The sequence below is a fragment of the Octodon degus genome, unplaced genomic scaffold (assembly GCF_000260255.1).
Source record: "Octodon degus isolate 3935 unplaced genomic scaffold, OctDeg1.0 scaffold00107, whole genome shotgun sequence".
In the NCBI taxonomy this organism is placed as follows: domain Eukaryota; kingdom Metazoa; phylum Chordata; class Mammalia; order Rodentia; family Octodontidae; genus Octodon; species Octodon degus.
Window position 1 is genome coordinate 9,053,540 of NW_004524683.1, and position 20,236 is coordinate 9,073,775.

The window sequence follows — 20,236 nt, forward strand, 5'->3', positions numbered from 1 at the left end:
GGAATTTTTTTTCATCTAAGGATCTAGAAACTCCAAAGATTGCCCCAAGTCCCACTCTCACATCTACTCGCCACGATTCTAACAATTTTATCAAGCCAGGCACATAGTACGATTTACCAGGTTTGGTTTTTTGGTTTTTGTTTTTTTTAACCGGGGACTGGATTATTATATAGTACATCTACATCACCGACTAAAAGCCAGGCACCGCAGGAAGTGCGGAGGCGAGTGCTGAGCACAACCACTCGTGAAGGAAAAAGGATCGATCTGTTAGAAGCCACTAGTCTCAGATTTGCTCCGCTGCGAAGGGCGGGTGAAGACACTATTGGCGTTTGGAGTACACCGCACAATACGGCAGCAGTGGAAGACCTGTTTCCGGAAGCTGCCGCTGGGTTGACCGAGGGCGGGGCTGGGCGGGGTGCACCCGCTGTCCCCGGCGGCCCTGCATCGGGTCCGCACAGCCCCTTGGCCATGGCGGGCCCTGGCCCCGGCGCGGCGCTGGAGTCCCCGCGGCGGCTGCTGGGCCGCGTGCGCTTCTTGGCGGAGGCCGCTCGAAGCCTCCGCGCAGGACGGCCGCTGCCCGCCGCGCTGGCTTTCGTGCCACGAGAAGTGCTGTACAAGCTTTACAAGGACCCGGCTGGACCGTCCCGGGTACTGCTGCCAGTGTGGGAGGCAGAGGGCCTGGGGCTGCGCGTGGGTGCCGCGGGCCCGGCCCCGGGTACCGGCTCCGGACCCCTCCGCGCCGCCCGCGATAGCATTGAGCTGCGGCGCGGCGCTTCCGTGCGCACCACGGGCGAAGAGCTGTGCAACGGCCACGGGCTCTGGGTGAAGCTGACCAAGGTACACTCTGGCCCCCCGGGACTCCCCGTGGGATCCAGGAACGTCCCCGGCGGTTCCCTGGCCCTGCCCCATATTGAGCAGAAGTTCCATTTGGTGCCCTTTGCCCCGCACTGGGTAGGAGAGCAGCTGAGCAGTTCCCTGATGGCTGTCCCCGCCTGGTGCGTCCTTGCAGGAGCAGCTGGCAGAACACCTGGGTGATTGCGGCCTGGACGAGGGTTGGTTGCTGGTGTGCCGGCCGGCGGAGGGCGGGGCCCGCCTGGTGCCCATCGACACTCCAGACCACTTGCAGCGACAGCAGCAGCTCTTTGGTGTGGACTACCGACCTGTGCTCAGGTCCTGCCCTCAAAGGGACAGGGCTTGCTGTCAGACAGTCCCGAGGGGTTGAGAACCAGCCAGCACGGGGTGGAGATAAGGGTACTGGAGTGGAGTCAGGATTAGGAGTAGAAAGGACCTGGAACTGAAGGAAGCCACAGGGGTAAGGCTTCCGGAGGTGTGACCCTAGAGCTCTGCATCATGCTCCGGGGCCTGGAGGTGTGCTGTGCTACCCGCTAATGCCACCCCTACCCACCTCCCACTCTCCCCACAGGTGGGAACAGGTAGTGGATCTGACATATTCACACCGCCTGGGATCTAGGCCTCAACCCGCTGAGGCATACACAGACGCTGTGCAGAGGCTACTGTGAGTGAGCTCAGATGGGAGGGGGACAAGGGAGTTCCAGGTCTTGCCCTAACCTAATTAGGGTTTGGGGTTGCTTAGCTATGTGCCCCCAACATGGACCTACGAGTGTGATGAAGACCTGATCCACTTCTTATATGACCACCTGGGCAAGGAAGATGAGAACCTGGGTAGTGTGAAACAGTATGTGGAGAGCATAGATGTTTCCTCCTATACGGTGGGTACTGGGATTCCCCTGAGGGAGGCCACATGTCTTCACGTTCCTCCAGGCTAGCTCAGAATTCCCAGGTCCAAACCAGAGTCGATATGCCACTCTCAATTCACTCCCCACACCATCTTGGAAGTCCCATAGGAACTCTTGGGCATCTCCTTCCTTACCCCTACCCTTCCCCATGTCAGTTGCTGTTTTAGCCCAATTCCACTATGCTGTCTTGCATTCCCTGGCCCACAGCACGTGCCCAGTACAAAAGGGAAGGAAAGTGCTGACTCCAACTTTCTTGACCTTTCTAGGAGGAATTTAATGTATCTTGCCTGACTGATAGCAATGCAGACACCTACTGGGAGAGTGATGGGTCCCAGTGCCAGCACTGGGTACGGCTTACTATGAAGAAAGGCACCATTGTCAAGTGAGTTGACTCTGGGCAGGACAGGGTGGGTGGGCCATGTGCCTGTGAGTGCATAGAGACCCAGGTGCACACTCTGACCCCTCAGGAAGCTGCTACTTACAGTGGATACCACAGATGACAACTTTATGCCTAAGAGGGTAGTGGTCTATGGAGGTGAAGGTGACAACCTGAAGAAGCTGAGTGACGTGAGCATTGACGAGTGAGCAAGTTGGCCTGGGGTAGGAGGTGGGGCATGATCTTAGCAGTGCAAACTGGCTCAGTTTGGATGCCTAAATTTGAGAGGGATCCCAACAATCCCTGAGGGGCTGAGGCAGAAATATCTGAAGTGCCTCACACCATCTCCTTAGGACCCTGATCGGGGATGTCTGTGTCTTGGAGGACATGACGGTCCACCTCCCAATCATTGAGATCCGCATTGTGGAGTGCCGAGGTGAGGCCATAAGAAGAGGAGGAGAGCCTGAAGGTGTAGCTGGGTTTAAGCTTACAGTGAGTGTGGAGAGAAGAGAATTATAGACTTAGACTGAAATTGGTGGGCAAAATAACTCCAGGATTTGAAGCTGTGAGGTCTGAGCTAGATGAGAGGTGCCACATATAAGCCTGCCTTAAAACCTTCCAGGTGGTTGGGCTCACCTGGAATGGGAGAGACTGAGTTGGGACTCTCTCAGCATTACAGAGGTGGACAGAGAAACCAATAAATAGTATATAAATTAATCTGTATTGGGGTAGAATGGGATCCAAAGGTATCAAGTTTCTAGGGTCTTCAGATGGCAAAAGGCTGAGCATTAAGGATCCATTCTAAGGTCTGAGGGCCAAGAAGGTACTGGTGTAATAAATGATCTCACTCTTACTCTTTCCCCCAGATGATGGGATTGATGTCCGTCTTCGAGGGGTCAAGATCAAGTCGTCTAGACAGCGGGAACTAGGGCTGAATGCAGATCTCTTCCAGCCGGCCAGTCTGGTGCGATACCCACGGCTGGAAGGCACTGATCCTGAAGTACTGTACCGCAGAGCTGTCCTCCTGCAGAGGTGGCTGTGATCCTGGCCTGCAGGCATCTCCCTTCCCTGAGCCTTGTGTGTCTACATCGATGAGACCCGAGGATCTTCTAGTATAAGCTGTTCTGCTTCAAAGAATAGCCTCTGGGCCCTGCCGCCTAGCCCTGTGAGTTGAGAATCTTGTATCCATGCCAAATCTTTTTAGCTGAAGTTATCTTTACTACCCTAGATTCATCAAAATCCTAGACAGCGTCCTGCGTCACCTGGTACCTGCATGGGACCACACACTGGGCACCTTCAGTGAGATTAAGGTAAGCCTGGCAAACCCAGTGCTAATCAGTAGACTTCCACTTCCTGTTCTTGGAGTTGTCATTCTTCAGCAAAGAGTTCTCAGAACCTGCCCTAGGGCTGGATCTTTTTAGGTTCTGGGAACCAAGCAAGCCAGACAAAAATGGTGAAAATACAATGTTTAGGGTGCCATGGAACACTTCAGATAAGTGTGTGGAATACACAAGGGTTAATTGAGGCAGGAGAGATGACCGCATGGGAAGGAACTCAGAAAAGATGCACACTGGGTACTACCAGCAGCAGTATGTGATTGAGAACAGCAGAGAGGTAGGTGTATGACACAAGGATGAGGCAGGAAGCAGGACTTAACAGCCAAAAGCCCTGCAGGCCAGTCTGTGAACCAGGGACTTTGTCCTAGTCAGTGAAGCCATTGGAAAGTTTATAAAATAATGATAATGTCAGAATTTTTTAGTTTTAGAAAGATCCCCCCTCCTCAAGCATGGCATGGTGGCACACCTCTGTAATCTTAGCACTTGGGAGGCTGAGACAAGAGGATTCACTTTAACTTCAAGGCCAGCCTGGGCTGGGAGTTCTCTGTTATCCTGAACTGCACAAGGAAACTCAAGAACAAAAACCCTGAATGCTCCCCCTGGTGGCTGTACTGAGGAAGGAACTGAAAGGGCAAGGATAGAAAGGGCTAGGTTTGGACTGAATGGTGTGAAATTATTGCTGAGCATAGAATGAAGCTCCAGGCTGGGCAGAAGCTAACTGCCTGCTGAGCCCGCTCTGGCCACGTCTCCTCACCAGCAAGTGAAACAGTTCCTGCTGCTGTCACGCCAGCGGCCCAGTCTGGTGGCCCAGTGCCTGCGAGACTCAGAAAGCAGTAAGCCCAGCTTCATGCCACGCCTGTACATCAACCGACGTCTTGCCATGGAACACCGTGCCTGCCCCTCTCGGGACCCTGCCTGCAAGAATGCTGTTTTCACACAGGTCTGGAGCACCAGGGCTTGGACTGAGGGAGGTCCTTGGGCAAGAGTAGGCCCAGGTTTAACACACCTATTCTTGTTTCCTTCCCCTGGTCGCCAGGTTTATGAAGGCCTCAAGCCCTCTGACAAGTATGAAAAGCCCCTGGACTATAGGTACGGCACAGGGAAGGCTCTTACTCACTGCAGAAGTGTACGCACCTCACCCACACACTGCTCCCATCATCCTTCATCATTACCACTTTGTAACCCTTCTGGTCCCCAGGCTGATAAATCAGCCTGAATCCTGACCCCACCTGATGACAGAGGTCTGCCCCTACTTACAGGTGGCCCATGCGCTATGACCAGTGGTGGGAGTGTAAATTCATTGCGGAAGGCATCATTGACCAAGGTGAGGCCCCAGCAGAGTTCCTCCCAGCAGGAGGATCCTGTGTGTTCCTCTGTTAATATCTGAGACTCTTCTGGGCTTACCACCCAGTGAAGAACAGAGAGTCTGCTTATTGCCCCCCTGTAGAGGCTGAGCTGTCTTGTGCCTAGCTAGGGACGTCTGTTGTTTCAGGGGGTGGTTTCCGAGACAGCCTAGCAGATATGTCAGAAGAGCTGTGCCCCAGCTCAGCCGACACTCCTGTGCCTCTGCCGTTCTTTGTACGCACAGCCAACCAGGTAATCGCCCATCTCCCACTGCCACTTCTGACACAGTTTCTGCTAGCCTATTTCTGAACCTCCCAGGTGCCACACTGACCTCGGAAGGGGACAGGGGAGGACTGAGTTGCCTAGGGTAGCATCAGGCAGACAGAGGAGGAGCCTTGGTGCTGTCATTGGAGTCCTACAGGGCCATCATGGGAGATCTTGGGGGAAGTCTTTGGGTGCTTAGATTACAAAAGCAGAGTCCATCCTGTGCCAGACTGACAGCATTATGTTTGGGTCAGGGCAATGGCACTGGTGAGGCCCGAGACATGTATGTGCCCAACCCTTCCTGCCGAGACTTTGCCAAGTATGAGTGGATCGGACAGCTGATGGGAGCTGCCCTTCGGGGTAAGGAGTTCCTGGTGAGTAGTGTGATCTGCGCCTGTCAGGTCAGCCCTGGCCCCTGGCTGCTTGGGCTGAGAGGACAGTGTTGCATGTGTGTCACGCAGGTCCTCGCACTCCCTGGCTTCGTGTGGAAACAGCTCTCTGGGGAGGAGGTGAGCTGGAGCAAGGACTTCCCTGCTGTGGACTCTGTGCTGGTGAGTCAGGCTGGAGTCAGGGTTTCCTCTGCCAGCTGCCAAAGCCGGTGCTCCCCAGGGCTTCTTTGCATTTCCTTTATTATATGTACGCTCCCTCTGATCCCATCTGTGTTCATGATTTCAACCCCTAACTCTGTTCTACAAACCCCTGAACTGCCAGCCCCTCGCCCCCCTTCTCCTGAGCTTGGTCCCAGCACACTTTCCTCTCCTGATCCACTCCAGGCCTCCCTGCTGAGAGCTGTACCTCATCACAGCAAGGTCCCCCTGTATACCTCCTCCCTCCCCACATTCTGCCAAGCATTTATCTACTTTTGTCATATCACAGTTCCCCTGGTTCAGATCACTTTTCTATATTTTGCTCTCTTCATTTAAACTCTTCAATGGCTTTCCCCTGGACTTACGATAATGTGGGCCCTGTAAAGACTTCAGTATTTATTGCAGGTCTGTTTCTAGCTAGTATCTATTCAGGTTCCATCCAAAGAGTCCTTATGCCTTTTGAGCTTTTTTTTTTTTTTTTGAGACAGGGTTTCACTATGCAGTTTAGGCTAGCCCAGAACTGACAGTGATCCTCCTACCCCAGCCTCTGAAGTGCTGGCATATACAGGGTGCACCACTGGACCCAACAAACCTTTTGCTCCTTAACTTCCTCCATTACCTGACTTCCCTTGTGGCCCAGCCAAGTCTCAGCTATCATTTGGATCTCAATTCAGGTGCCATTTCCTACAGAATGCCTTCCTGGTGTCCAAGGCTGGTTAGCTGTGGTGCTTCTATAGCCCAGCAGTTGCCCCTCACATCCCACTGCCTGCCTGAGTCCCACCTTGCCTGAATGCCTCCCTGCTTCCTTGTGTGCATCTTGTCTCCCCAATGATGAGCTAAGCTCCCTGCCTCTGACCCCAAGGTGAAGCTCCTGGAGGTGATGGAAGGAATGGACAAGGAGACATTTGAGTTCAAGTTTGGGAAGGAGCTGACATTCACCACTGTGCTCAGTGACCAGCAGGTGGTGGAGCTGATTCCTGGAGGCACAAGCATTGTAGTGGGATATGAGGACCGTTCTCGTTTCATCCAGCTGGTACAGAAGGCACGGCTAGAGGAAAGCAAGGAGCAGGTAGCAGCCAGAGTTCAGCCTCCAGAACCATCTACAGAAGAACTTTGGCCCCCACCGTAACACTGCCCCACATTCCTGCCAATAAGTGGTACAGAGATGCCCCAGTGGAAGCTGATCCTGGTGTCCTCTCTTAGCTGGGCCTTTTGTCTCCTCTGCAGGTGGCAGCCATGCAGGCAGGTCTGCTGAAGGTTGTACCACAAGCTGTGCTGGACTTGCTAACCTGGCAAGAGTTGGAAAAGAAGGTGTGTGGGGACCCAGAGGTCACTGTGGATGCCCTGCGCAAGCTCAGTGAGTTCCGGGCTGTGGGGTGAGGAAGTTCAGGGCTTCAGGACTGGGCCTAGTAAGACCAAAACCTGAATTCTGGCCTTGACTCCTTCAGCTCGGTTTGAGGACTTCGAGCCCTCTGACACAAGGGTGCAGTATTTCTGGGAGGCACTGAACAGTTTCACCAACGGTCAGTAAAAGGAAGCAGAGTAATGCTCTAGTACTTGCTTCAAGCTTCTCCTGTGGGATGCAGAGGCTGGGTGGGAGTGGTAAAGCTTTCCACACTATCAGTAAGTGCTCATTTCCTCCTCCGCTCAGAGGACCGCAGCCGCTTCCTGCGTTTTGTCACAGGCCGTAGCCGCCTACCAGCGCGGATCTACATCTACCCAGACAAGCTGGGGTGAGTGTGTGTACAAAGGGGAGGACCTGTGGCTCCCCATATACACATGCCTCTAGAGTTCTTCCTCATCTGTGGCCCTCAATTCCTCCAGGTATGAGACCACAGACGCATTGCCTGAGTCTTCTACCTGCTCCAGCACTCTCTTCTTGCCACACTATGTCAGGTGGGTTTTCCCAGCCCAATCTAGGGTTGGCATCCTTGGTGTGAGAGGACTTCCAACAAGGAAGTGCAATACTGGAACCCCCTCACCCCTCAGGGTGCTAGGAAGGCCTGACCTAGCCTTTCCCCTGCAGCGCCAAGGTGTGTGAGGAGAAACTCCGCTATGCCGCCTACAACTGTGTAGCCATTGACACTGATATGAGTCCCTGGGAAGAATGAGGTACCCTGCACAGCCCCACTGCCCTTTGCCTAGGAGAATACACCACACCTTCCTTGCCTGGCTCAGTTTGTGCTCTGTAGAAGAACTGACACATCTGGGGAATCTGCAGCACACCCTGCTCCTGTGTGTGGCTAGAGTGTGGGTGGTGAGTTGACACTGGGGTTCAGACCTACAGACCCACAAGCTCTCCTCATCCTGGGATTTGCTTGCCAGGTATTTATTCTCTGTCAGAGGGAACCTTCCACAAGCCCAGCACAAGTTGCCAGGCCTAAACTACTTGAAGGGAGGCGTTCAACCTTCCACTCCATGGAATTTGTTCCTTTTTCTGTTCTACCTCCCCACCCCACTTCCATCATAGCTTGAAATTTTTAAAACTTTGAGATGGTATATGCCCCCTCCCTAAGCAAGGAGCCAGGGATGGACAGGGAGTAATATTTATCTGCCTTGGTCATGTACCACAAGAATGAAGCCACAATGAACCTCTGTTCCCTCAAATACTAGTTTTTTCCTCCTCTCCCTCCATACCAGAGGTAGTGAGCTTTTTCCTTCCTTCAACACTGATAAAGTGCCATCATCGTCCCTGGCTCCAAACCTGTATCATTCAATATTATATTCTTACTACCATCCCCTATCTGTCACTTCTGCATTGCCTCCAGCCTGATTCACCATCTGCTGTTTTACCTTCAAGATTTTCACAGATAAGGACAATTATGTCTTCCCTTTCCCTACCCTAAAATAAAACCTAGACTTTAAATTTACTTCTGGAGCTATGCACACCCCAACCCTAGCCCTCCTTCCCTTGAAGGGCCTTTGTAACACTCCTTCCAATTACATTGGAAATTGAATAAATGGATACATTCATTCCTTCAGAATGTGTTTGTTGGCTCCTGGGGTGTATGTGTACTGACTCCTGCTAGGTTCATGGGAGTGCCTAGAGAATTGGTGTGTCTTAAAAGAGCCATTCCTAGCTAGGTTTGTGGGGCCTGGCCTTAGCTCAGTTGTTTAAGTGGCTGCTTCCACAAAACTGTCAGCCTCAGGTTGCTGTAGTTCTATCCCCACAACACTCCAGCCAGCCAAACCACCCCTGAGGGAATTCGGAGCAAAAAAAAAAAAAAAAAAAACCAAAAAACCCTAGCTAGGTTTGTACTGGTATCCAGGGAGCTGTGTGCCTGGTGAGAGTGGCAGACCTCAGGAACAAATATGATATCTAGGGCTGGTGAGATGGCTCAGTGGTCTAAAGCACCTACTTAGAACAAGCTAAGCTAAGCAAACCACAGGGACCACGGTTCAATCCCCCAGCACCTCATGCCAGCCAGCCCCACCCCCTGGTGGGCTGAACTGGCCACACACAAAATAAATAAATAAAGTATTAAATATATATATATATATATATATATATATATATATATATATATATTTTTTTTTTTTTTTTTTTTTAAACATGATATCTGGAGTGAAGCATCAGAGTAGGGCCCAGAAAGGAGGAGAAAAGACTGACCTGGAATCTTGGGATGGCTTGGTGATGTAGAGCACAGAAATCCACCTTGGGAACCAAGAGCACACCACAGTGTCTGTCATAGAGAACAAAGCTGTAGTATGGCTGACAGCCTAGTTACATGAGTATTATGACAGACCTGGAAGCAGCAGTAGTACTGCCACCTTCCACTCATGTCCAGTTGCCACACAGTTCAGTAAGTTCAAGGTCATCCTAGGCTACATAGTGCAAGGCCAGTCTCGAGCTACATAATGTGATCCTGTCTCAGAAAATACACATGCCAGGCATGGTGGTGCATGCCTGTAATTCCAGCATTCCAGAAGCTGAGTCAGAAGGATTGCTGTGAGTTTGAGGCCAGCTTGAGCTACATAGTGAACTCAAGGCCAGCCTGAACTACATAGCAAGACTATCTCAAAAACAAACAGGCCAGGGATATAGCTCAGGAACATAGCACCTGCCTAGCAAGCACAAGGACCTAAGTTTGATTTCTGATGCAAAAAAAGACATTGGAGGAAGGAAAGAATTGGTACTCCTGCCTGATGGAATGGCATCTGATGATTCTACATACTTCCTGCCCTACCCAAGCAATTGACCAGGACAACTAGTGAACAGGTAAATGCAATTTTTATTTAAGAGAAGAAAAGAAAAAGAGTGAAGAAAAGAGAAGAGCAAGAGGTACATACCACAAACAAAATGGGCCACTACAGAAACAGGAGGACCATAAAACAGCAAGATCACAGTGGTGGGGAAGTCAATGGCTGTCATCTTTTATATTCATTGAGATCTTATCCATTAGAAGTTTCTCTGACCACATATCCTGGCCACAATTGACAGGTCACATCCTGTTGTTTAGCTTCTGTTCCACATCTTTGTAATTGACAGGTTATATCCCATCTTCCAGCTCCCTGCCATGCCCTGATCACTTGCTTCATTTCCCCTTTGAGAGACATAAATCCCCATAATTCTTTGTGGGTTGTTGAGGGAGTGGAGGTCTCAGTCTTCAGGTAGCTACTTCCTGCTGAAAGGGACTGTGGGCCCTACCTGCTGGGGATTATGTATTCTCTGCTTTAGGATAATGTAGTCACCAGCTAGGCTGAAGAAAACCTGTCAGAGGGCAATAAGAAAATAGTGTTTATATAAAGTAACAGAAAAGGGCTTGATGAACGTGTCAGGAGCCTGTGAAGGTAAAAATGGATGTTGTATGGGCTACCAGTGGGTATTTATGGTGACAACTTATCTGTACTTGAAGCCAAACTGCAGACTTGATTTTTGAAGAGGAGCTTTAGATCTTCCAGAGGTTCACAGGAGTAGAGTCTTAATCCTATGAAAATGTGCATGATCATTTTCCCATGTACAGTTTGTATAGCTTGTCACTGTGTTCCTTAAAAGAACCAGGATTGTTCTTTAGGAACTGGGGTAAGGCTAGGGTCTTGAGGGGCAACAAGACTGCCCTACTTGCCTCCCTGTTAGCCTTTTCTTATAATATATGACAGTGACCTGCTCGGGAATATAAATCACCTCTAGAAGTTGAGTTATTAACCCCTCCTTTTTTGGATTGCTGTATAGGCATGAGGGTGGAAGACAAATTGGAGTGGCCATCTCCCTCACCCATCTCTGCATGGCTCCTAGCCTCTTCCAAGCCCTGTTGTTTGGTTGGTACATACCGGACAAGGACAACACCACTGGAGCCTGTGGGCTCTAGAGGGATAGGATGTACCCGGAAATGATTGAGCATGTCAAAAATGGACAAGAACCACAGGTGTTGGACCCAGCACTCACCATTTTCATTCAGTGACAAGTACAGGTGCTTGGCCCTGCCGTTGAAGTTAAAAGTAAGGACATATTCTCCCTCCCTTGTCTCACTGTGACGAACCAGGAAGACACCATGGGAACTGGTGCCTCCTTCTAATACTAACTGAGTGGCTTTGAGTCGTGAGAGCATCCCGTGGAACCAAGGGCATCCTGAGAGAGGATGAACTGTCCCCGTCAGGGGTCCCTCCTCAACAGGGAAGTGAAGGGGCAACTCAGGGGAAAGTAGTTCCATTGAGTTACGATGGAAGGTGGCAAGGTTGGAAGAACTGGGGGAGGTGGAAAGACAGAAAACATACAGAGATGCAAAAGCTTGAACATAAGGGACTTCAGTCCACTTTCCATGCTTTTTGCAGAATCGATCTAACTGTAAAATGGTACTATAATCTAGACTGCCATTCAGTACCCATCTCTTGCCATGGTCTAGTTGGTACTGGACCCAAACTGTGTTACAATAGTAGATGAGTTGTTTCTTCTTTAGATTGGCAGGATCAAATCTTTCCCAGTGTTGAAGAATACAGCCTAATGGAGAGATCGCTGGGATCTGCGAGGTGCTTTTCAGGGTATTTCCCATGATGTGTCTCAAGACCTAAGGAGAGAGAAAATTAGGTCTTCAGAGAGTGTCTCCTGCAGAAGGATAAGACCCACTGAATACATCATAAGGCATCCCTTATGATAACCAAAGTACTTACTAGATATGTGTCTGTGTTCAAAACTCTAGTGATTAGCACCAGTACCACCTAGATAAGTAAATGCCCCCAGGTGCCCTTTCAGCCTTGGGACTACCCACACTAAGGCCTACTAACTCGTTAGGGAGAATAGTGGAACCCAAAGGGCTCCCTTAGCCACTTGAAAAACAGTAGCTCAGGATGAAGCCCTGGTAAGACTTTCCTACCTATCTGGGAAACAATATCTTTTACACTCACACCATCAAAGTTGTGGTAGTTTGTTTAGAACAGTAGAGGTTACCCAAATCTTTGAGAGGATCTAACTCAAGTCTCATGTTTATTTCTTTAATAAAATTTTTAACTCCCATAAGATGTAGCTTTAAAGAGATTATAGTCACAGATGCTTAATTTAGAAATCTGGATTTGTAAACAACAAAAGCCTCTAGCACCAAGGTAAAGACAATAAAACAAAGTTTAAGAAAGTGTTGATTAACATATACTTGGTTGCACAAAAGATAGTACAAAACTATATCACCAAACTGGAAGAGCATTGATTCTGAAATCTAGCACTGAGAAGTCCTGTATACAGCCTTTGAGGTTTTGACTGGGAAGGATCTGAGCAGAGCATCCCTTCCATAGGTGAGACTTTAATATCTCCTAGCAGGTCCCTTAGATAGCATTTGAGAAAAAAGTAGCAGTGAGTGCCCCAACTATGTATGTGACCAAGGGTAAAGAGTTTGTGGCCTCTAAGAGCAGTCCAAGTACCAAGTACCAGTACCATCTAGATAAGTACTTCAGAGAGAAAGCGTCTCTGAGAGCAGGTCAAGCACACAGGGAGTCTGCTCATGTCAAGATGCTCTTCCAGGGCCGGGGTATAGCTCAGCAGCATAAGCATCTGCCTGGCAAGCACAAGGTCCTGAGTTCTGTGCCCAGTATTGGGAAAAAAAAAAAATGCTCTGCCAGACCTTGTTCATCTTTAGAACAAGGCTGTGACACTGTTAGGAACAGGAAAGATCTGTTTACATTTAATTTTAATCTTTTATAAGGTCAAAAGGAAAAAAAGCTGGGAAACCTTATAGTCCATGTCTATTCAGAAGACTACAAGAATAATACATTTTTAATCTCCTTTCTCATATTCTCAGATTGTAAGAATTTAACAAAAACTGTGGTCAAATCCCAACCCCTTTCAAACTCAACAGTTTAATGCTGCTGGCGTGAAACCATTCTTTTTTTTTTTTTTTTTTTGGCGGAACTGGTGATTGAACTCAGATCCTTGTATTTGCCAGTCAAGCGTTTATCCTACTGAGCCATCTCCCCCAGCCCGGAAACCATTCTTTTGTGACAAAATTAATGGCCAACTTTGTGGAATGGGCTACTGCCTTGAGTACCAAAGCCAGTTGGTGGTAAGATCAACTATGAAGTAAGTCTCCAAGACACACTTGTGGTTTGCTGGTCATCACTTGACCAGAACTGTCATCATACTCCTTTTGGTGACTCTCCCAAACACGGGAGAAATGGCAGGAGCAGGGAAATATTAGCCTCAGATTTGACTAGCAATAGACAATTGTGAGCATATACACTTAGGTTTTTTAAAGATAGAAATTGTTTCACTGAAATAATTCAGCATGGGATGCTAAAACAAAAGAACATTTCTTCAGAAATGAAGAAGCCTGTCTATAACAGTCTCAGTCCTGAGGTTGAAAGAAGTGAATATCCAGCGAGGAGAGCAGGTGCAGAAAAACAAAAACAAAACATATCCATTACTCTTCCCTAAGAATCTGACCAACAGGAGGTGGTAGAGGACTTTGTGACTGGCTCCCTTGTTGGTCATCACCTGGTTCTTGGGACTCCTTCACATAGCAGGTACTATGGCAGTGGTTTTAGCCACAGGTTCTCTGATAATCTTAGCAATTCTTTTAAGACTCTGCAACACTATGGTCTGAAAACCAGATGAACAAGTTGCAAATGAGGTTTTGTTTATTACAAATGAAGGACTGGGGTTTGTATCCCCTATGTTGCATGATTGGAGTGGAAAGAGATATTATATGGCCAGAGGATCTGACCTCATAATTCTTGACAATCAACTTGTTTCTAAAGTAAGGGTTTCATTGAACTTGCAGCCAATGTTAGGATGTTTGAGTTCCTTTACCTTTAAATTAATTATGTACCTTTAAAAAAAATTTTTTTAGTTATGTACCTTTAAAAGCTTGTATTATGGCCCCTATTATCATGGTAGATACTGAAGGCTTTTTTTTTTTTTAAGCATTTGGTATAGGGTTTCACTACACAGCTTGGACTCAGACTCATAGTGACTCTCCTGTTTTCAACCTCCCCAGTGCTGGGATTACTAACATGGACCACTGGTGTCAGTAGCCAGCTCAGCATGCCCAGGGGCGGGGCCCACATAGTGTGTGATGCCGGGGCTCAAACCCCAGTCCCTGCGCTTGCCTAAGCAGATGCTTAGTACACTAAGCTACCTTGTCAGCCCTACTGAGATAGTTTCTAAGGGCAGTCATCCAGAAGCCCATGATGTTCTGAATGATGTCGTTTCTTTGCACTAGGTAGGAACAACACATCCACCCAAACTTTGTTCCAACTGTTGGAAGACCCTTTCAGCCTGAGCATTCAGTGTCCAGTTCTAGCTGGATGGCCTCTCAAGGGTTCATGTGATTCATATGTAGAAGCCAGAATCCTGCCTCCTTCCCTTCAAACACTAGAAATGAGTAACCAGAAGCTCCTACAGTGCAAAGTATCTTAAGAAAGAAGATTGTGTAGTGCCGGTGATGTAACTGTTCAGAGGACAAAGGGATATTATTTATAGGCATGGTGGTCAGTCAGGTAATGATAGTTTCTCCTTTGGTGTCTGAGTACAGTGTTTTCCCCAGTTGTATGCAGGAGCTGTGTGCTAGTAAGCTGCAACACAGAAACTGTGAGAAGTTTGCTCACCTTGGCATTCTTTGGTTTCAGAGGATTAGACTTCTCATCTCAAGGTAATAAACCCAATGAGGATACACCTCATTTAACGACCACTGTTTGGACTCAAGACCAAGGCACTCTGTTCTGACTTACCACCTGCTGCTTAGACTTACAACCCACATTCACACTTACAATGCGGACTGTGAGTGGCAGCACAGCCTTATGGTGGTTTCTTCTACAGTACTGCAATTTTTGCTGATTATATTGTAAAGTACAGCACTGCACTTTTATGTTGTTATATATTACAGTACTGTCTTGAAGAGTTATGTGAATGAAAGCAAAGTCATCAAGTTGGAGTTTCCTTTAATCATTTCTTTGTTCTCATTATTCTAATGTACATATTGTATATACTTCTTCGTTTAGCAACCAATTCATTCAATGACTTAGTCACAGGAATGGAACTTGGTCATTAATTTTTATTTATTTATTTAAGACAGGGTGTTCAGGGTATACAGGGTCTCACTACACAGATTCGACTCATAGTGATCCTCCTGTTTACAGCCTCCCAAGTGCTAGGATTACAGGCTTGCACCACCATGCCCAGTCTCAATCGCTGCATCTCAACTTGCCCCCGAGGGTGGGGCTGGGGCTGGCATGGAAGGCCCAGGGATCGGATCAAACTCCCGGCCCCTGTGTCTACCAAAGTAGGCATTTTAATCTGCTGAGCTATTTGGCTGGCCCAGAACTTGGGCATTAAAAGAGGAATGTCTTTACAATGATTTTGGTTGTAGCTGCCTTGTGTTGGTATTTATGCATCAGGTCTTCAAGATTAATTTGAGAAACATTACACTTAAGAGATATCTAAACCAATTCACAACATGATGTAGCTTCCTATGGAGTTCATCTTGGGTTACAGAAGTGTCAACGTTATTCTTAGCAATCTTGTTGCCATCTCTCTTACTGCAAGACTATGAACTCCCACCCCTCGCAACACCAGGCATGATCTCATTATGTAGTGCAGGCTGGCCTTGCTTACGTATCCCAGACTGGCCTTGAAACCATAGTGATCATCCTATCTCAGCCTCCTAAGTGCGGGATTGCAGGTGTGTGACATCATGCTCAGCAACTGCAAAGCTTGGTCAATAAACTATTGAAATCATCCACATATGCCCCTCAGGTTTTCAAGTTCTTATTCTGACTGCTGTAGCCCATGCTCAAACACACCATTAGCATAATTTCTAATTTTCCCTACAGTGTCAACTTTTTTTTTTCTCTTTTAGTTAGCCAGTACAATATCATAATGTGCTTTCAGCTCCTTCATGGTTTTTTTCCCAGTTTTTCTTTTTCCTCACAAGAGATAGTGGTTCTTCCTCTTCTTCCTCTTCCTCTTCCTCCTTCTTCCCCTCCTCTTTTTCCTCCTCCTTCTCTTCTTCTTCTTCTATTTGGTCCTGCTGCTTAAACAAAAAGGAGACCTCCTCCTGTTGGGATTCAATCTGTTGGTATTGCTGGTTCAGATTCTCTTTAGTGGTTGCAACATGCTTATCAACATCAGTTGCTTGGTGCCCAATTATTCGGTTTTTAGTTTGGGTGAGATCACATATCCCTTGGAGTCAGTCTTTCTTTCTTTCTTTCTTTCTTTTAACCTTGGAGTTTTTCTTTGTACTCTTGTTGATGCTCAGATAGTTTGGGATTTGTTGCCTTCTCAATGTAACTTCTTGGCTTTTAAGAAACACATTTTCTGTTCTTGGCTGAGATTTTGAACACACTTTCACACAAATCATCTCTTTACAGCAGGGTTTGATATGTCTAATCACCTGATCTTCATAGTTTTTTAACTGGTCTAATGTTTCCAACTTCAGAGATGTACAGATTATAAACTGATTTCTGTTGCTCCTTTCTGCAGATTTAAGGTTTTTTATAATACTATATATATATATATATATATATATATTTCTTTTTCCAGTTATCTTATATCTGAGCCTGACTATATTTGGGATATCTGGCTATTTTCCAGAAAAATCTTCCAACTGAGAATGCAGATTGCTCAGAACTTGCTGGTGTTCCACAGGCAACATTGTGCTAGCTCAAACGCTTATCAATTTTATTGATGAGCTAATGCCAGGAATCTATGCTCTTCATGTTTATGTGAGACTCCTATCAAAGAGTCAAGACATTTTGATACTGTTGGTCAATTTTATTTGCAAAGTCAACCGCTTCTTTTTCGGTGGACAGTGAAGCATACTGAAGAGAACACAGCCTCACTCCTAGGAGATTCAAGGACCTCATTTAGCACAGTGAGAGTTGTTCTGGAGCACAGCCACCCCTTTCTCGGGCAGGATAGAGGTCTGGCGACACAATAGACAAGGCAGGGTTAAGCTCTGGGCAGGAATGTAGCTTTACAGGCACCTCTTGCAGAAAGTGTACAGACAGGGAGAACCTTGAGATTCTTGTACCTTTCCAGGCAAATACTGTGCTGCAAATCAGAAACTTCTGGCGTACCACTCAAGCCACAGTTACTGTATCTCGGCATTGGGCCTACTCAGCACCCAGCACTGTCCTCAAGTTGGGAGGCTTTCCTCCGGGCGCGTGCTGGCCCGTGAGGTCCAGCTCCCAGCACCGTTTTGTCTGTCAATGCAAGAGTCTCCGTTCAACTCAGGTGCTGAACAGGATCTGGCCCTGCTCTGGCGGGCACGCCGACCTCCGACCTCCGCTATGCCAGGAAGGCTGCGGGCAGGCAGGAAACCGATACACTCCCTGGCCTTCCCCTTTGGAGAAATGACAGAGGAAACGCCACTCTTCTAAGGGAAGGGTAAGCCGAAAGCGACCTCCAGCCCCCGACCCGCCATCCCGGGGAGCGCCCACGGAAGAAGCCGAAAGAGACTTCACGCACTTCACTTCCGGCCCGATCCACGCTTTGGGAAAATAGTGGGAAGGGGCGCTCCGCGGAGGGGTCGGGCGGAGCCGCTGGCGGAAAGCAGCTGTGCGTTTCCCGGCGGTGGCGCGGCCCCAAGCCTACGCCCTCAGGCGGGCACCCGCAGCGGCCCGCGGAGCCGCTCTCCAGGCCCGCTGTCCCACCCCGGCCAGGCCAGCGCGGGCTCCGGGCGCCCGCTGCGGGGCGGCTGCAGGGCCATGGGGGCGCGCTCCTCGTCCCGCTGCGCCACCTCGCGGCGCCTCGGTTCCTGGCTCCGGCCTCACCACTCCAGGGCCCGCCGGCTGTGGCGTCGCCTCCGAGAGCTCCAAGAGCAAGGCAGCGCTCAGCTCAGCTTTGGGACTCAAGCTCGAGGCGCCTCTTGGGTTCGGGAGGGCACAGTCCGGACGCCTCTGCGCTGCCCAGCCGTTGGCCCCCTACGCACGGTGCCGGGGCTGGTCCTCCAAGCTCCAGGTCCCCAGGGCTGGGCCCGCAAGTGCTGACTGCCCGCCGCCAACTCTGAATGTCTGGAGGCAGATCTGGCACCGGTGCCTGTCCAGTGAGACAAGGCTGCCCCTACGGCCGCCAAGGACTAGAGTTTCGATTCCCTGGGCTAAGGCCGGGCCTTAACGGGCCGACTCTTGCCTTCTTCCCAGGTGGGACTATTACCTGAGCAGAAGGCAAGGGGTGCCGCGGGGCGATCCTGGCTGCATTGCCCCAGGCTAAACTCCAGGACTCTGGTCCTGACTACCTTTGTCGCCTCCAGGCACCCACTCACTAACTTGTTCCCCAACCCAGAACTGGACATAGACAAAAACCCTTGCTCTACTTGACTTGAAGGCGGTGAGCCATCTCCCCGGCCCTTTGAAAGCGAGAGATGAGACAAAGCACCTGCACAGACTGCTGACCTTGTGGGATCTTACCTTTGGGCTTCGTTAGGTGCCAGGTGTTACCCTTCTAGCTTTGGCTGGCCAAAAACTACTGCCCGATGGCGCAGTGTCTGGTGATCGTAGGCTCTTTCTGTCCTGCCCAAAGAATTGGCTGGGACAGTTGGTGAACAGATAAACACGACTCTTATTTAAAGGTATAAAAGAGGGAAAGAAGAAAAAAAAAGAGTGGAGAAAAACAACAAAAAGAGATCCAAGCCACTGTGGAAACAGGACAGCAGAACAACAAGATCTCAATGGCGGAGAGGTCAAGGGCCCCAGTCTTTTATACCTCAGATTCCATCAGTCGGAATGCTCTGCTCAGGCATCAGCAGCCTGATTGACAGGTCACATCTTGTTTAGCCTCTGTTCCAGATCTTTGTTAATTTACAGGTTACATCCTGTCTTCCAGCCACCCTGCCATGCCCTGATTGCTTGCCTCAGTACTAACGATAAGGGAAAAGGAAAGGAGAGTGCATGGTGACTCGTGTGGCACGCTAGCCTTTCCTCTCAGAGAGCATTGTAATCCCAGCATTTGGGAGGGTGAGGCATTGTTTTGATTATTTACTATTTTGAGGCATTGTTATTCTTCACGAACTACAGTTCTTTTGTTGTTCTTTATTCTGTTTGTTTCGTTTTATTTTTTAAATTGTAACAATCTTTGCATACTGATTATAAGTTAGTAGTCACCGATCAACTGTCAGTACAAAGCACTGTGCTAAGTGCTGTATATATTTATCTCGTCAATAATTTATCTCCTCAACAATTTGTTTCAACAACTTTTTAAAGTAAGACTATACCCTTTTCTAGCTAAGAAACCTAGGGCAAAAAGGAATTAAATAACTTGCCCCAAGGGATGACATAGGCAGTGAGCTAGAATTGGAAGGTAGTCTGCCAGCTCCAAAACCTTCTGACTTGTTAACTAAAGATTTCTATGTTCTGTATTAACCCCTCTGTGTCATACCGGAAGGATTGTGCATTTAGCATGCACAAAGTCCTGTATTCAATCTTCATCTCTAAAATAAGAAATTGAAAAGGGATAGTCTAAACAGTACTTGTAAGTTTTTTCTTGTTATGTAACATTGAACATCTCTATGCCTCAGTGAAATGTCATACACCTTTCAAAGTTTAGATCTGCTAAAACATTTTCTTTTTTGGATGTTCAATCTCATGAAACATCTCTGAAAATTCTTTAGTGCCAAAGTTTTTGCTGCCATTGCTTCCTCAGGGACATCCTTTTTTTTTTTTTATCACAACTACTTTCCCATTTAATGTAGTTAGTCATTTTTTCTAAATCCTTCTGACTCTGTATATATGGCCTCTCATGAAAGCAGAATCAACATTACCCACTATTTGTAACTACAACCACTTTTATGTTAAACTTTTATTTCATTTCCAAGATTATCAGTTTTCATTCCTTTGTTGTCTTTCCTTTTATTGACCAAATCTCTCTTTTGATTATGTTTTTATAAAATGTCATGTAGTTTATCACTAAAAGACAAGGAAACAACCATACCTTCTGCACTTTGTATAAACTGAATAGAACACTGCAACAACTCCCAACAGACTTTGAGAGAGGTGGTAGCCCCTAAAATTGATTTTGACAATATTTGATAACATTCTCATTGCTTTTATGGAGAAGAGAATTTTTGGAGGACATACAAGTATACTCTACCATTTTTATGAGTCAACTGTTCCTTGGAAAGGAAATTTTTTTTAAAATTTTTATTTATTTAT

At 48.0% G+C, this 20,236-nt stretch overlaps 1 protein-coding gene and 1 pseudogene across 2 annotated transcripts; one reads left to right on the forward strand and one right to left on the reverse strand.

Annotated features, from left to right (window-relative positions):
- The first annotated feature begins 303 nt into the window (after positions 1 to 303).
- On the forward strand, positions 304 to 8,640 carry Hectd3 (HECT domain E3 ubiquitin protein ligase 3). Of its 2 annotated transcripts, XM_004639197.2 has the most exons (21): positions 312 to 837; positions 1,010 to 1,170; positions 1,424 to 1,516; positions 1,595 to 1,730; positions 2,024 to 2,139; positions 2,225 to 2,338; positions 2,487 to 2,569; positions 3,000 to 3,165; positions 3,362 to 3,443; positions 4,228 to 4,410; positions 4,507 to 4,559; positions 4,730 to 4,794; positions 4,963 to 5,066; positions 5,333 to 5,452; positions 5,540 to 5,629; positions 6,528 to 6,734; positions 6,893 to 7,022; positions 7,114 to 7,188; positions 7,317 to 7,398; positions 7,490 to 7,561; positions 7,692 to 8,640. In XM_004639197.2, exons 1-21 carry the CDS (start codon positions 469 to 471, stop codon positions 7,774 to 7,776), a joined length of 2,586 nt encoding a protein of 861 aa, XP_004639254.1. In that variant the 5' UTR covers positions 312 to 468; the 3' UTR covers positions 7,777 to 8,640. The 2 variants fall into 2 exon arrangements, with proteins under 2 accessions (XP_023580016.1, XP_004639254.1); XM_023724248.1 differs by lacking the exons at positions 7,490 to 7,561; positions 7,692 to 8,640 and having other exon boundaries at positions 304 to 837; positions 6,893 to 6,976.
- Positions 8,641 to 10,749: 2,109 nt separating this feature from the next.
- LOC111818901 lies at positions 10,750 to 11,655 on the reverse strand (annotated as a pseudogene).
- Between the last annotated feature and the right edge of the window lie 8,581 nt (positions 11,656 to 20,236).

Excerpts from the sequence above, each read along its gene's own strand:
- Hectd3 (XM_004639197.2), top strand. The coding sequence starts at position 469 with ATGGCGGGCCCTGGCCCCGGCGCGGCGCTGGAGTCCCCGCGGCGGCTG. Across the intron at positions 2,570-2,999 it reads CCGCATTGTGGAGTGCCGAG|ATGATGGGATTGATGTCCGT; the intron begins GTGAGGCCATAA and ends TCTTTCCCCCAG. Across the intron at positions 7,399-7,489 it reads ATCTACCCAGACAAGCTGGG|GTATGAGACCACAGACGCAT; the intron begins GTGAGTGTGTGT and ends CAATTCCTCCAG.